The sequence below is a fragment of the Camelina sativa genome, chromosome 15 (assembly GCF_030686135.1).
Source record: "Camelina sativa cultivar CO46 ecotype springtype chromosome 15, ASM3068613v1".
Taxonomy (NCBI): Eukaryota; Viridiplantae; Streptophyta; class Magnoliopsida; order Brassicales; family Brassicaceae; genus Camelina; species Camelina sativa.
In genome coordinates, this window is record NC_141894.1 from 7,914,672 (window position 1) to 7,928,882 (window position 14,211).

The 14,211-nt window shown below is 36.8% G+C and overlaps 2 protein-coding genes across 6 annotated transcripts; one reads left to right on the forward strand and one right to left on the reverse strand.

Annotated features, from left to right (window-relative positions):
• The first annotated feature begins 1,177 nt into the window (after positions 1-1,177).
• On the forward strand, positions 1,178-7,564 carry LOC104746017 (topless-related protein 2). The gene is made up of 25 exons (XM_087486849.1): positions 1,178-1,571; positions 1,692-1,871; positions 1,969-2,082; positions 2,173-2,331; positions 2,416-2,593; positions 2,682-2,814; positions 2,910-3,025; positions 3,150-3,282; positions 3,365-3,474; positions 3,596-3,665; positions 3,768-3,838; positions 3,929-4,024; positions 4,092-4,184; positions 4,274-4,401; positions 4,520-4,754; positions 4,867-5,025; positions 5,121-5,216; positions 5,439-5,588; positions 5,684-5,794; positions 5,908-6,084; positions 6,174-6,302; positions 6,392-6,487; positions 6,572-6,754; positions 6,841-7,016; positions 7,113-7,564. Exons 1-25 carry the CDS (start codon positions 1,492-1,494, stop codon positions 7,333-7,335), a joined length of 3,396 nt encoding a protein of 1,131 aa, XP_087342975.1. The 5' UTR covers positions 1,178-1,491; the 3' UTR covers positions 7,336-7,564.
• Positions 7,565-8,021: 457 nt separating this feature from the next.
• LOC104746018 (DEAD-box ATP-dependent RNA helicase 13) lies at positions 8,022-12,995 on the reverse strand. 5 transcript variants are annotated; one of them, XR_015581469.1, is made up of 16 exons: positions 12,642-12,970; positions 12,263-12,523; positions 11,699-11,883; positions 11,425-11,619; positions 11,123-11,299; positions 10,482-10,870; positions 10,112-10,292; positions 9,844-9,966; positions 9,654-9,770; positions 9,399-9,503; positions 9,283-9,310; positions 8,991-9,131; positions 8,821-8,886; positions 8,512-8,670; positions 8,334-8,415; positions 8,022-8,198 (listed from the first exon to the last, which is right to left on the reverse strand). XR_015581469.1 is itself a non-coding variant. In XM_010467406.3 (15 exons), exons 1-15 carry the CDS (start codon positions 12,829-12,831, stop codon positions 8,143-8,145), a joined length of 2,427 nt encoding a protein of 808 aa, XP_010465708.1. In that variant the 5' UTR covers positions 12,832-12,995; the 3' UTR covers positions 8,022-8,142. The 5 variants fall into 5 exon arrangements, 3 of the variants coding, with proteins under 3 accessions (XP_010465708.1, XP_010465707.1, XP_087342976.1); XR_015581468.1 differs by having other exon boundaries at positions 11,699-11,886; XM_010467406.3 differs by lacking the exon at positions 9,283-9,310 and having other exon boundaries at positions 12,642-12,995.
• Positions 12,996-14,211: the final 1,216 nt, after the last annotated feature.

Genomic DNA, 14,211 nt, shown 5'->3' on the forward strand with positions numbered 1-14,211 from the left:
ATGTATCTTTCAAGTTTATTATAATAATATCAGATGACAAAAAAAAGGTTATCCTCAAAATATTTACCTTAGGCCCAATAATAAGACATTAATCATTTATGTTTTAAAACATTAATCATATCATCTTTTGGCCCAATAATATTTTATATATTAGAATTTAAATTTACAAAAACGTGTACAAAACACATTTGTAAACGTGCGGAATTCATTAACTTGTGGACCAATAGTATTTTACATATTAGGATTTGAATTTTTGAAAATCCGCTAAACTCATTAACTAACTTGTGGACCTGAATTTGGAAAAGCGCGCTAAACTCATTAACTTATCGACCAATAGTATTTTACATAGTAGAATTTGAAAAAACGCGGGGAACTCATTAACTTGTAGACCAATAATATTTATTTAGAATTTGAATTCATGAGATAAACGGGAAACATATTTTTAGTAGCATATTTCTTTAAATTTTGTTTAGTTATTTAATTTTGTTAGATATTTTCATTTGTTTAGATTTTTGTCAATAAAAATAAAAGATTTGTTTAATCATATGTTTTGAGCATTGATCATAAGAAACTTTGATCTCAATGTTATCTTAAAAATATGTTTGAATTATGAAGAAAACAAGTTTATTATATATATTTTTCTATTGCTTAGATTATCTAATTAAAACTAAAGTTGAATACTAATGTCTAATGGTCAGAAGTATAGTTATTGGCTGGATTTGGTCGCGGCCATTATAGCGGTCGCTCTCAACTCGTTAGCTGATGATATCTATTCCTATTTTCTCACGATATATCATAAACTCACACGCTTGGAGAGATGAGCACAACAACAAATATATCGAGACCACGTCATTCCCCCTAACAAGGCAACAACATGTGGCGGACGCCAGTATCACCTCTGCTCAATTCAGTTCAATTCCATTCCTCGAATCCGCGTGACGTGATTCCCCAAAAAGAAGGGTTTTATATTCCAGTGCTTCGCATCCCACCGTTTTATTCCGGTAAAACACATCGGAAACCAAACACGTGTTCAAGACAAGTCACATTCGCACAATACCACGTATGATATCCGGTGGGCTCAACCGTATGAGATAGAAGCCATAGCAAAGGGGATCAGACCAAACAGCCTAAGCTAACGAGGTTATCAACTTATCAGTGATAAGCTGAGTAGCTTATCATACAGTGTGTGTGACAAAACGCATCGAAGAAAGTGGAGAACAAGTCGTACTTTTTTCTTTTTCTTTTTTATTTTTATTTTTTTCTTTTGTGAGAGTAATATAAATTTGAGATTACTACCTCTCTCTCTGGGGTCAGCTTTTCTTCATTTTTTTTTTTTGGTTGGCTTTGCGTCGCAAAGGAAATGGAGAACTAGAGAAAACCCTAGAAAACCATTTCCCCAACTCGATTTCACAAAAGTTTGACCCTTTACCCATCTTTCAAGAAAAAGCTCACCAGATCGCTTAATTTCTTCTTCTGTGAGTTTGAGAAAAAATGTCGTCTTTGAGCAGAGAGTTGGTTTTCTTAATCCTTCAGTTCTTAGATGAGGAGAAGTTTAAGGAATCTGTTCACAAGTAAGTCCTTTTTTTGTTTCTTGTTCACCGGTTGTTTGGTTTCTCTGCCGTAATTTTGATGTTTGGATAAATTTTGGGAATTTGGGTTTGATTTGTGTTGTGTTGTGTTGTGTTGTGTAGGTTAGAGCAAGAATCTGGATTCTTCTTTAATATTAAGTACTTTGAAGAGAAGGCTCTTGCTGGAGAGTGGGATGAAGTGGAGAAGTATCTCTCTGGCTTCACTAAGGTCGATGATAATCGGTACTCTATGAAAATCTTCTTTGAGATTAGGAAGCAAAAGTATCTCGAAGCTCTAGATCGGTAATGATTCTACCTTGTTGTTTGGTCGGATTTTTAGACAGACTTGTGTTTCTTGATTTTGATGCATTTTGTGTGTGTGTGTGGGTTTGTTTTTCAGGAATGACAGGGCAAAAGCTGTTGAGATATTGGCTAAAGACTTGAAAGTGTTCGCCACATTTAACGAGGAGCTTTACAAGGAGATTACTCAGCTTCTTACTCTGGAGAATTTTAGGTGATTTTTTATTGCTTTTGCCTTTGATGTAATTGGATGTTGAAAGGTGGTCACTTTAGTGTTGACGAGTGTGTTGTTGTATTTTCTTAGGGAAAATGAACAATTGTCCAAGTATGGTGATACTAAGTCGGCGAGGACTATAATGTACACTGAGTTGAAGAAGTTGATTGAAGCAAACCCTCTGTTTAGGGAGAAGCTAGCCTTCCCCAGTTTCAAAGCTTCTCGTCTGAGAACTTTGATCAATCAAAGGTGAGCTACGAGTTGTCATTTTTTTTTTTTTTTTATATAGATGAGTTTGTGTGTTGACATGTGTGTTTTTTTGGGAAATTGCAGCTTGAACTGGCAGCACCAGCTATGCAAAAATCCAAGGCCTAATCCTGACATCAAAACATTGTTCTTGGATCACTCTTGCTCACCAGCAAATGGTGCTCGTGCACTCACTCCTGTGAATCTTCCAGTTGCTGCTGTTGCAAGGCCTTCAAACTTTGTTCCTCTTGGAGTACATGGTGGAGTAGGACCACTTACCCACCTTACACCTTTTTTGTTTTAACTTAATGTTGTAGATTCTGAGAGTTGACGAAACCATTGTATCTGTGCAGCCGTTCCAACCTAATCCTGCTCCAGCTCCTAATGCCAATGCTTTAGCTGGATGGATGGCAAACCCAAATCCTTCTTCATCAGTACCATCTGGTGTCGTGGCTGCATCCCCATTTCCTATGCAGCCAAGTCAAGGTATATTTAATGTTTCTTGTGTTTTGGATATTATTAGAGTTGTTAGGAAATAAAATCTAAGACCTGAATTTTGTTTCTGTATTTGCTCACAACAGTTAATGTGCTGAAACACACTCGGGCACCGTCAAACTCTCTAGGACTGATGGATTATCAAAATCCTGATCACGAACAACTTATGAAACGCTTGCGGTCTGCACAAACCTCCAACGAGGTACTTGTTTTGAGGTTTCCCTTGTTTTTTTTAAATGCTTAATGAGCAAAAAAAATATTCTCTTGTTGCTTTGGAGTATGTGTGTTTTGATGTTGAGTATCTGACTCTACTTTTCAAATCACAGATTACATATCCTGCTCACTCTCATCCTGCTGTGTCACTTGATGACCTCCCTAGAAATGTCGTGAGTACAATCCGCCAAGGGGCGGTGGTGATAAGCATGGATTTTCACCCTTCTCATCACACTCTACTCGCTGGTTAGTCCTTTGCTACCATGAAAAGCTTAGTAGAGTTGAGCTTATTATTTGGATCTTGTTATAACTTGTCTATTGCTTGTAGTTGGTTGTTCAAGCGGCGAAGTCACCTTGTGGGAAGTTGGATCCAGGGAGAAGGTTGTCACAGAGCCTTTTAAGATATGGAATATGGCAGCTTGTTCTGGGATCTTTCAGGTTTTTATTTATTCTTCCATCGTTTTTATTTTAAATTCCTAGAAACATACTTTAACACTAACCTAATCCAGCTTTTAAGTGATGATTTTTCTTAATGTGGTGATTGCATTTTCTTCCCCAGGGTTCTATTGTTAAAGACCCATCGATATCTGTCACTCGTGTAGCATGGAGCCCAGATGGAAATTTGATTGGTATGGTATATGGAGATTGTTCTCCCAAAACAGTTTTAAAGATATAGATGTAGTTTCAAGTAGACACGAAGTTTGAACTTGGGTATTATTTTCCTTGTGCAGGGGTTTCGTTTACTAAACATCTGTACCATGTGTATGCCTACCAAGGCTCGGACCTACGTCAACACCTCGAGGCATGTTTAATCTTCTCTTTTGTACTTAGTTTCTTGTCTTTGTTTCATTTGTGCTAAACTTTCCATCAATCATTTGTTTCTTTGTATTAGATTGATGCTCATGTAGGCTGTGTGAACGACTTGGCGTTCGCCTACCCAAACAAACAAATGTGTGTTGTGACTTGTGGGGATGACAAATTGATCAAGGTGCGTAAGGATTGTGACTTTGAATTTTGGTTTTTTGATTTTCTTATCTAATTATGAGATTCCTTAGGTGTGGGATTTGAGTGGGAAGAAGCTTTACACTTTTGAAGGCCATGAGGCACCGGTTTATTCCATTTGCCCTCACCAGAAGGAAAATATTCAGGTACATGCATCTCTTGTTTTAAAAGACCTGAATGCTTTCACTTTCGTTTTTTTTTGGTGTAATATATTCTTCTTTTTTTTACTATGCAGTTTATATTCTCAACTGCTCTTGATGGTAAGATCAAGGCTTGGCTCTATGATAATGTTGGTTCTCGGGTTGATTACGACGCACCAGGACAGTGGTGTACAACGATGCTATACAGTGCTGATGGAAGCAGGTATATCATATTCTTATTTGAAGAGCTAGAGTTGAATATTATGTCTCTGTCATAAATTCAAAATCTTCTGAAGAGTTTATATAAGCTCAAATTAAGTAAACAACTGCTGTGTTTTCAGATTGTTTTCTTGTGGGACGAGTAAAGATGGAGACTCTTTCCTTGTTGAGTGGAATGAGAGCGAAGGTGCCCTAAAGAGGACTTATGTGGGCTTTAGGAAGAAATCAGCTGGAGTTGTTCAGTTTGATACAACTCGTAACCGTTTCTTGGCTGTTGGTGAAGAAAACCAAGTGAAATTCTGGGACATGGACAATACAAATCTGTTGACAACTGTTGAGGCTGAAGGAGGACTTCCGGTATGAAATTCTTGCCCAAAATATTCGTCTTGGATACTTGTATATATATAGTCCTATCGTATCGTATTCTTGAGCCTGTTGCTTTACTGATGGTACGTATTGCTTATATCAGAATCTACCCCGATTGAGATTCAACAAGGAAGGGAATCTTCTTGCAGTTACCACCGCAGATAATGGATTCAAGATCCTTGCAAATACTGATGGTCTTAGAACCTTAAGAGCATTTGAAGCTCGGTCTTTTGAAGCATCTAAAGCATCCATTGATATGAAGGTTGGAATAATTCGTTTTCATGTTATACTTGTTATCTTTTTATTACCTATGCCTTTCGTCCAGTTTTAACTCGAGGATCAATGCTGGTGATTCAGGTATCCACTTCCGCAATGGCTCCAAGCATCAGCCCAGCTATTGGTAAAATTGAACACATGGACGCAGACTCTCCTGCAAGGCCAACCCCAATTCCTGTATGTATAAGAATTTTGTAGATTTCTTTTGCTATATATTCTCATATTTCAATCAAGAATCCTTTATCTATGGACTCATTCAGTCATTCCCTGACTAAACTGATTTAAATGGGAAGATTAGAATTGTGGCCTAAGTTCAAACGATTGTTGTTCTGTTTTTTGAGTAATTCATAATATGTACACTTTGTTTGTCATCCAACTTTGGTGTTATTATGTATGTAGAATGAAATTGAAGCAATGTCAAGAAGTATGGAAAAGCCAAGAATCTTGGAGTCTGTTGATAAGTCTAAACCGTTGGAGCTCACGGAAATTGTTGATCCGACTCAGTGCAGACAAGTGACAATGCCCGATAGCAAGGATTCTGTTAGCAAGGTTTGTTGCCGTCTCAGCTTTAAATTGTCCATCAAAATTTCTGTTCATTGATAAATATCTTGGAATAATCTTTTGCTGCTATGTCAATTCTAAAGGTTGCTCGGCTTCTCTATACAAATTCTGGCGTTGGTGTTTTGGCGCTCGGATCAAATGGAGTCCAAAGAATATGGAAATGGAGCCGCAATGAGCAGAATCCAACTGGGAAGGTGATCCACTATACCTTTTAAATTCTATACCTCATGTTGTTTGCCGATTGTTGAGTCACTTATTTGAAGCTCTCTTGCATAAGTGTCTGAAAGTGTGTCTCTTTATTTTGAAGGCAACTGCTAGTTTAACTCCACAGCATTGGCAGCCTAGCAGCGGTCTCCTAATGACAAATGATGTTCCAGAGAATGCTGAAGGAACTGTTCCGTGTATAGCTCTTTCTAAGAATGACTCATATGTTATGTCAGCTTGTGGTGGAAAGGTTTCGTTATTCAATATGATGACTTTCAAAGTAAGCAGCTTTATCAGACTTTTGTTTTGTTTCTGGACAACATATCTGTAAATATGCGAGCTAAGTGGCATGTTTCACATGGTTGACAGGTAATGACGACTTTCATGTCACCGCCACCTGCTTCAACGTTCTTGGCTTTTCATCCTCAAGATAATAACATTATCGCAATCGGGATGGAGGACTCAAGTATACATATCTACAACGTCAGGGTAGATGAGGTATCATACGTGGTTTACTAAACTTCTGTTGTAATTGCTAATTCACCTTGTAAATGAATGTGTAATGTTATCTCTTTTATAATCTATAGGTGAAGACAAAGTTGAAAGGTCACCAGAAGCACATTACGGGTCTAGCATTCTCTACCGCACTCAACATTCTTGTCTCTTCTGGTGCAGATGCTCAGGTAACGCAAATTCTTGTTTCTAAAATGCTTTTGAAAGCTGTTGTGCTCATCTTGGCTTGTAACCTCACAAATTCCTTATTACAGCTCTTCTTCTGGACCGCTGACTCGTGGGAAAAGAAAAAATCTTCAGCAATCCAGCTACCTCCTGGAAAAGCACCAGTAGGCGACACACGAGTCCAGTTTCACAATGACCAAATTCATTTATTGGTTTCGCATGAGACACAGCTCGCCATCTATGATGGGTCAAAGATGGAGTGTATTCACAAGGTAAACCAGAAAATCGTTTTTACCGCCACATCTATTCTTCTCTTAAAACAAAACTGAATCTGACATTCCTTGTCATGTTTGTGCAGTGGGTGCCACAAGAAGCTCTCTCTTCACCCATAACCTCTGCTTCTTACTCATGCAACAGCCAGCTGGTTTATGCGTCATTTGCTGATGGAAACATTGCTGTGTTTGATGCTGAAACATTGAGACTCAGATGTCGCATTGCTCCATCAGTTTACATGCCTCAACCAACACCGAACAGGTACCCGTGTCTTACAAAACTTCATATAAAGCTCCTATAGTTCTGACCATTTTGAATTGTGGGACTTATTGTGGCTTTCTTTTGCTTCTGTGATAGTGCACCGATCATACCCCAGGTGATCACAGCTCATCCCCAAGAACCGAATCAGTTTGCTGTTGGACTCTCTGATGGTTCGGTTAAAGTGATTGAGCCATCAGAACTTTCTAGGAGATGGGGTGTTGGCGTCGTGGCTGGTTTAGATAAAGCTGGGACCGAAAATGGACGACCTTCTAATTCGTCGGCGGCTAACAACTCAAGTTCAGATCAGATTCAAAGGTAAAAATAGGGGTGTCAGTTAAGTAAGTTAGTTGACATATATCTTTTTAAAAAGATTTGGATTGTAAAGTTGGGATAGCTTGTGCCGTTTTTGTAAATCAGATTCATAAATTTAATCAGGCGGTATTAGAACAAGTTTTAAAAGGCTATAATCTTGATTGTAGTAGCTTTTGATGTATGGATTTGTCAGATATCTGAGACCAATTTTTATTTATTATTAGTCTGATTGCCCAGTTTCTTCCGATAATTAATAATAATTAGATTTGAACTTTTTAATTAGTATTTTGAGTTTTGACTAGGCATAAGATAACCTCTTATAAGAAAAATACTTGTTTCTTGTCAAGTAATCTTGTAGAAATGAATCGAACCGTTGTTTTACAAGGGCAGATTATCTGATAAAGTGTAGTACGTGAAGTAGGTATATGAGAATCGGTTGCTAGCAAAACGTATTAATAATACTTATGAGAGACATTGTTCCTTGGTTTTGATAGAATCTCTAATAAATGGTGAACATCTGACTGGTTTTTGCGTTTTAGACCACATGTGATAGTTTTAAGTCAATCTGTTCCTCTTATACTGAATGAAGTGTTGTGTTAGTTTTTATACTTTTGCTGTATTGTGGTCACCTATTTTTTTTTTATTGATAAGTCCTTTGAAGATAAAGAGAAAAAGGAGTGAGACGCACACTAGTTTATAAATTTATAGTTTTGAACTTGTATTATAATAAGGTCAAAATCTGATTGGATTAACATAATCTTGGAAAGATGCATAATTTTTTTTTTTTTTTGAACAACCGGAAAGATGCATATACTCAAGAAGCCATTAGTTTCCTCTTTTTCTTCTGGTCCCTTCGCTGATCACGACGACCTGAAAAAAGCACAACACAGCAAAATCATAAGCATCTGTGTAAGTTTCACCTGAGTCCATTACTGGGCACAATTAAGCTCACACACATCAGTGGAAGGAAGTTATTAAATAGATCAATTTATAAAATATACATACCTATCTTCTCTTCCTTTCTTTTCTTCCTCAAGCTCGCTATATCGCGCCTCTTCTCTGCACTCTGACCTTTCATGTTCAGCATCTGAACAAAGCAACAACATCATTCATCAGATATGCTGGTCATGCAATGCAAACAGGGAAAATCAATTATTAGATATGGTCATGCGAACTAAAGTACCTCGTTACCACCAGCACGAAGGGCTTCAAGAGGTTCGATGCAGTTCTGGTTAATGACAACAAGCTTTCTTTTCTTTTTACCTCCACCAGTTTGCATTTGTGATTGTTTTTGTTTGGCTATCTCTGAGAACTGATGCTGCATAAGAGTCGACACACCAGCCTGGGACATAAAAAAAATAAAAAAAATACTGATAAGTCTCTTGTGCAGCAGCACCTTCTGTTCTGAAGAGAGCTAGAAAGCTTTTTAACCAAATGTGGGACGGGACATAGAGGCTGTGGCACAAAAAGATAAAAGAGTAATATAATTTACCCCTGCAAAGTAACGGCCTGAAAATTTCTTAGGCTGCATCGGACGTGATAGTAGCGAGCTAAGTTCCTGCAGGTTGATACCAGACGTCAAAGATTTAATTTGTTATACGATTTTCTAAAGGGAAACTAAAATTTTATGATTCAGAATAACTTTTCTTTTGAGTGACAAACCTCCTGCAGCTTATTAAGTTGTGCGGAGGTCGCTTTTCTCTGCTTGACATTGTCCACTCTTTCCTCTTCACTTTCGTCATCGTCCAATTCAAGTTCCATGGCTTCAGCATGTTTTTCAAGCCAGGTCCGGTCTGCTTTCTCCTGGATAACAGACACCATAAACAAATTAATACCAAAAAAAGTTAAGTACGGGATAAGAGTCAAAAAAGCATCCCGCTGCTGGCAGTGAGTGTGAAGCTACTACGAAGACCACCAACAAAATATTTCCCATAGGCCAGGGTTAATATATTACCAAACATGGTAATAGAAACTTGGACTTCCTGCATTTATTTCCAAATTTTCACACTGCTGCTACTACAACAAAACCATAGAATACAAGTACATTCAGTATAACGATGGAGGAAATACCCGAGAGCCTTTCCGTTCAATCTGGTCTATCTGACGTGCCAGAGATAATCGCTTCCTCACAGCTGGCATATATGAGCTATCCAAAGGGAACATCTTTGCGCTTTCCTGTAAGCACAAACAAAGGAACCTTCAACATGTAAGTGGCCAAACGGAAGTACAAATATCTACTTTATCATTACCCAACTCAGTGTTTTTCTTTATGAAAAAACTAACTTCTGAGGATATCTAAACTTCGTTTTGGGAGAATATATATACCTTAGAGAATGACTTGCATAACGTGTAAAACTTTGACATATCAGTTGGCGCAATCAAAGCTATACTGCATCCATCTGCGAATGCTCTAGCAGTCCTCCCACTTCTATGAACATATACCTATATGTATAAAAAGGCTCAGAGCTTGTAGAAATGTTATCAATCAAAAACATTTGAGCCGGTCTTAGCTTACTTCTGCAGAATGTGGAAGCTGGTAGTGAATGACAGTTCGGACATTCTTAATATCAATTCCCCTTGCTGCAACATCTGTTGCTATAAGTATTCCATTGTCGCTTGCACGGAAACGGTCAACTGCCTGTGACATATAAAGAGGGTGGAAAGGAAAAGATGTTAAGTAACAATATTAAATACGTGTGTACCTCAAAATATAACAAAATGATATTTGATTATTGTAGCAACAGATTCATGCTGATAAATAATTAAGCAATAGAAAGTTCTACCTTCAACCGAGCTCGCTGCTTCATATCAGAGTAGAGTTTGCAAACATCGAGTCCAAGAATCTTTAAAAGTGCACAGATATGCCGCAAAGCTGCCACTGATGTACAGAAAACAATTGTCCGCCCTTGTCCATGGACACTCAAAATATAATACAAGTAAGCATCTTTTTCCTCCTCTTCACACCTGCAGTTTATTATAAGATATTAATACTAAGAATACTGAAACCAAAACAAATAAGTTCCATCCAAGATTTCTGGATGTTTTGCACGTAAATAATGAGTAGAAACATGGTGTCCTCCAAGCCATAAAAGCTTACTTATTACCCAGTCAAATTAAAGCTCTCTGGAGGGATATAAGTCAAATAGTGCTTACTTGATAAAAGATTCTTCAATCTTTGGAGCCAAAATAGATGCAGTTGTCAGGTCAATGATTGCAACACTATCTCTCATTCCAGCTCGTTCAGATAAAACCTCAATAGAATTCACTTCACCAGATGATGACTGCTTTGACTTCGAGGAGCCACGCTTTAGCTTTTTACGGAAATCCGAAGACAGCGCTATGGTAGCTGAGAAAACAAAAGTTTGTCTCTTCTTCTTTGGGACGTTGGAAACTGTGTCACTACTCTGCACAGTTTGCATTTTCCCTTCATTTGGTCTATCTGTCCCTGGAAGCAAGTCGATTATAGACTGCAGCTCCCTGAAATGACCACTTTCAACCATGCGATCAGCCTCGTCCAACACAAAGAACGACAAGGAATGCAGCTGCCAAAGAGATCAGAAAAAGACAGAACCATTACACATTGTCTACGAATAGCTAAATAATATTAGCAACATTTTACACATGCCTTAATTAGCAGACATCCACATTCTCAAGAAAACATATTAGATTACAAACTGATTTCTGCATCTAAGCACAAATTCAATAATTACACCAGAATCTGATAATGTAAAAGCAAGATACCAAACTAAAAAGAAGCACAGGATTCCGTAAGTCTCCGATTATGCATTACATACCTCTACAAGATGCTTTTCTCCAGCAGACATAAGTTCCCATAACCTTCCTGGAGTTCCAACTACTATTTCTGGTCTCCCATTCAAAAGTCTTTCCTGTTTCGCTGATGACATCCCACCAACAATAGAAACGATACTGACGCTAAGATCCTTGGCAGCAATCTTAAGATGATCCGTCACCTGGAATACGGGAAAAGTAGGAATTGTATTTCAGAACTTCCGTATGACCCCAACCAAAAGTGAGCAAAGAAGCATGTCAGAAGTAAAAAAAACTAAGAAAGCAATGTGATGATAGTAAAGGATACCTGAAGAGCAAGTTCCCTAGTTGGAGTGATGATTAGAGCTCGTAAATAGCCATCTGCAGCATGTCTTTTTGCTTCTTCTCCTTTTAATGCATACAATTTACCAACCTTTTCCCGCTCGTCTAAGAGGCGTTGCAGTATGGGCAACCCAAAAGCAAGCGTCTTTCCAGATCCTGTCTCAGCAGCGCCAATTACATCCTGTGGTCCAAATATGAACCATACATCAATAAAATACATTTTTCGGGAATTGATAGAAAGTAAAAGCTGGTCATCTTACCTTTCCCTGATATGCTGCAACGGGAAAACAAGCCTTCTGGATTTCTGTCGGCTTGTTGAATCCGAGGTGGTATATTGACTTCATGAGTAGTGGATGTAGTCTCATCTCACTCCATGCACTAAATTCCGGACGAATCTCTTCTTCCTCAACTTGCTCCTCTACTTTGTTCTGCTCATCGCAGCTAACTGCTACAAATGATAATCTACCGTTACGACTTAAGTTGAGGGTAATGTGGTGACAGAATAACAAACCTCAAAGATAGGCATAAAGTATTCAAGAGATAGTTGAAGATATTCAATAGTTTCCAACTCACGTGAAAATGGTCGAACAGAAGAAATTCAAATTGAGAAACTTAAAAAGACGAAGCGAAAAGAAAATTCTAAAACAAAGCTATCCTTGTCAAATCTATTGATACCAATGAAGGATCATCAATAGACTAAAGTATTCCTTGCTAAATCTAAATCTCCCAAAGAAAATTTGTAATATACCGACTACCTAGTAATGATTTACCTATTTTGCACCAATAGATAAAAAAAAGAACAAAAGAGCATATGAAATACTAACCAGCAGCAGAAGATTCATTATACTTTTCGGCCTCCTTAATCTTCTTCTGCTTCTTCTTCTTCTTATGCTCCTTCTTCTCCTTATTCCTCTTAATTTTATTCTCTTTTATCCTAAGACTCTCCAAGTTATCCTCATCTTCACCATCATCGTTCTCTCCAGCTTGTTTCTTCGACTTCAACTCTCTCTCTGTTACATCACTCTCAATCGCAGGAAGATCAAAATTGTAATCTGCTTCATCAATCTCCTCAAGTGAAAGGAAACCTACCAAAACAAAGTATATAAAGTTTCAGACTTTTCACTGAACTAACAACGAGAAGCAATGACCTTGAATTTGAGATTTCAAGAATAAACATTTACAAAATTACAATTTTTTTTATACCTCCGTCGAGCTCGCCTGAACCTGCAAACAGAGTTGAGAAAGTTTCGCCTTCGTCGTCTTCTCCGATAGGTATTGAAGAGCTCCACGGAAGTGAATCATTACGTTCGAAATCCTCCTCACGTTTTCTCTTATGAGTTCTCTTGCTCTTCTTCTTCGCCATCGAGGAAGATTCATTGCCGCCTGTAACCATGTTAGCTGTTGATTTGAGCTCCAATGATCACAAAATGTTTGAGAATCTTTGCCCCCCCCCAAGTAGAGGAGTCGTCGTTGGCAGAGAGATGAAGTATATCTCCAGAAATGAAAAAAAGCTAAAAACTTTCATAAACCCTAAATCGGAACAAGACGATGTGATGTAATTAAACCGGTTTCGGTTTAATTTGAATTAATATAAACCGAATAATTTGCCTCGTACCAACCCAAGTCGCTTCGAACCAAAAATGGAGGATTAGGATTTATGGGCTTTTCTCATAAAGCCTAGCACACTCAAACCTCTATAAATTAATAATGTTGAGACCATGAAATTTTATTAATTTATAGAGGTTTTAATTTCTCGATAAATTAATAATTATTATTTTATAGAGAAATTTTCCTAATTTGGTAAAAATGTTTTAAAATAAGATTTAATCGTTATAACTAATATTTTTTTAAATCAATTAAAATAAAAATAACAATTATCATGTTTTGAAAATAGTACTCAAAGATTTGTATATGATAAAAATATTAAAAATGAACTCTAATAAAAATTAATGTGTATATATATACATATATTTAAGATAATTTTATATAATTATTAATTTATATTATTGATGAGACCATATATTTACAAAGAGTTTTCAAAAAAATTATTATTTTATTATATTATCGAATTGTGTCTAAAATTACACTAGTTTCAACTTGGGACCGAATAAATTTATTAATTTATAGAAATTATTAATTTATCAAATATTAATTTATAGAGGTTCTACTGTATTAGCTTTTATCTGCAAAAACCCAATCTATTTAATTTTTGATATTTTCTTGAATTTAATTTAAAAATCTTTTTTTTTTGGAGCACAAACTTTTTTTGTTATAGAATATTTTTATAGTACGTAGTTTTATTAGAATATTTTTTTGGACTGCATAATGATATTGAGTAAATTTTATTTAATGAAACCGATATTATTGCACGCTTTTAGCTGTCATTATTGCTAAAGTGACGAGTGAATAGCCCATTAGCATGCAATTGGAGCATTGATTAGTGATTAGTGCTAATTAAAAAAGTTGTTGAACTCATTTGACTCTCGTTTTAATACATTCTCTAGAGAAACACAGTAATTATATCATGGTTCATGGATGCTGACCGTAATTTATGGCTCGTACGTTAAACAAAAAAATAAAAGGGAATCATATTATTCTTCTCTCGCATGGCTTGAAACAAATGTGTTTCAACATGAGTGAGTGTTTTATATGCAACAATTGTAAGTATATAGTATAAAGTGTATTTGCGATAGTATGATCACGAAGAATAAAAACAAAAAGTCGTGTTGAGAAGAAAAAAAAGAACGTAAGTGTCAAAAAGTGTGAAAGCGAA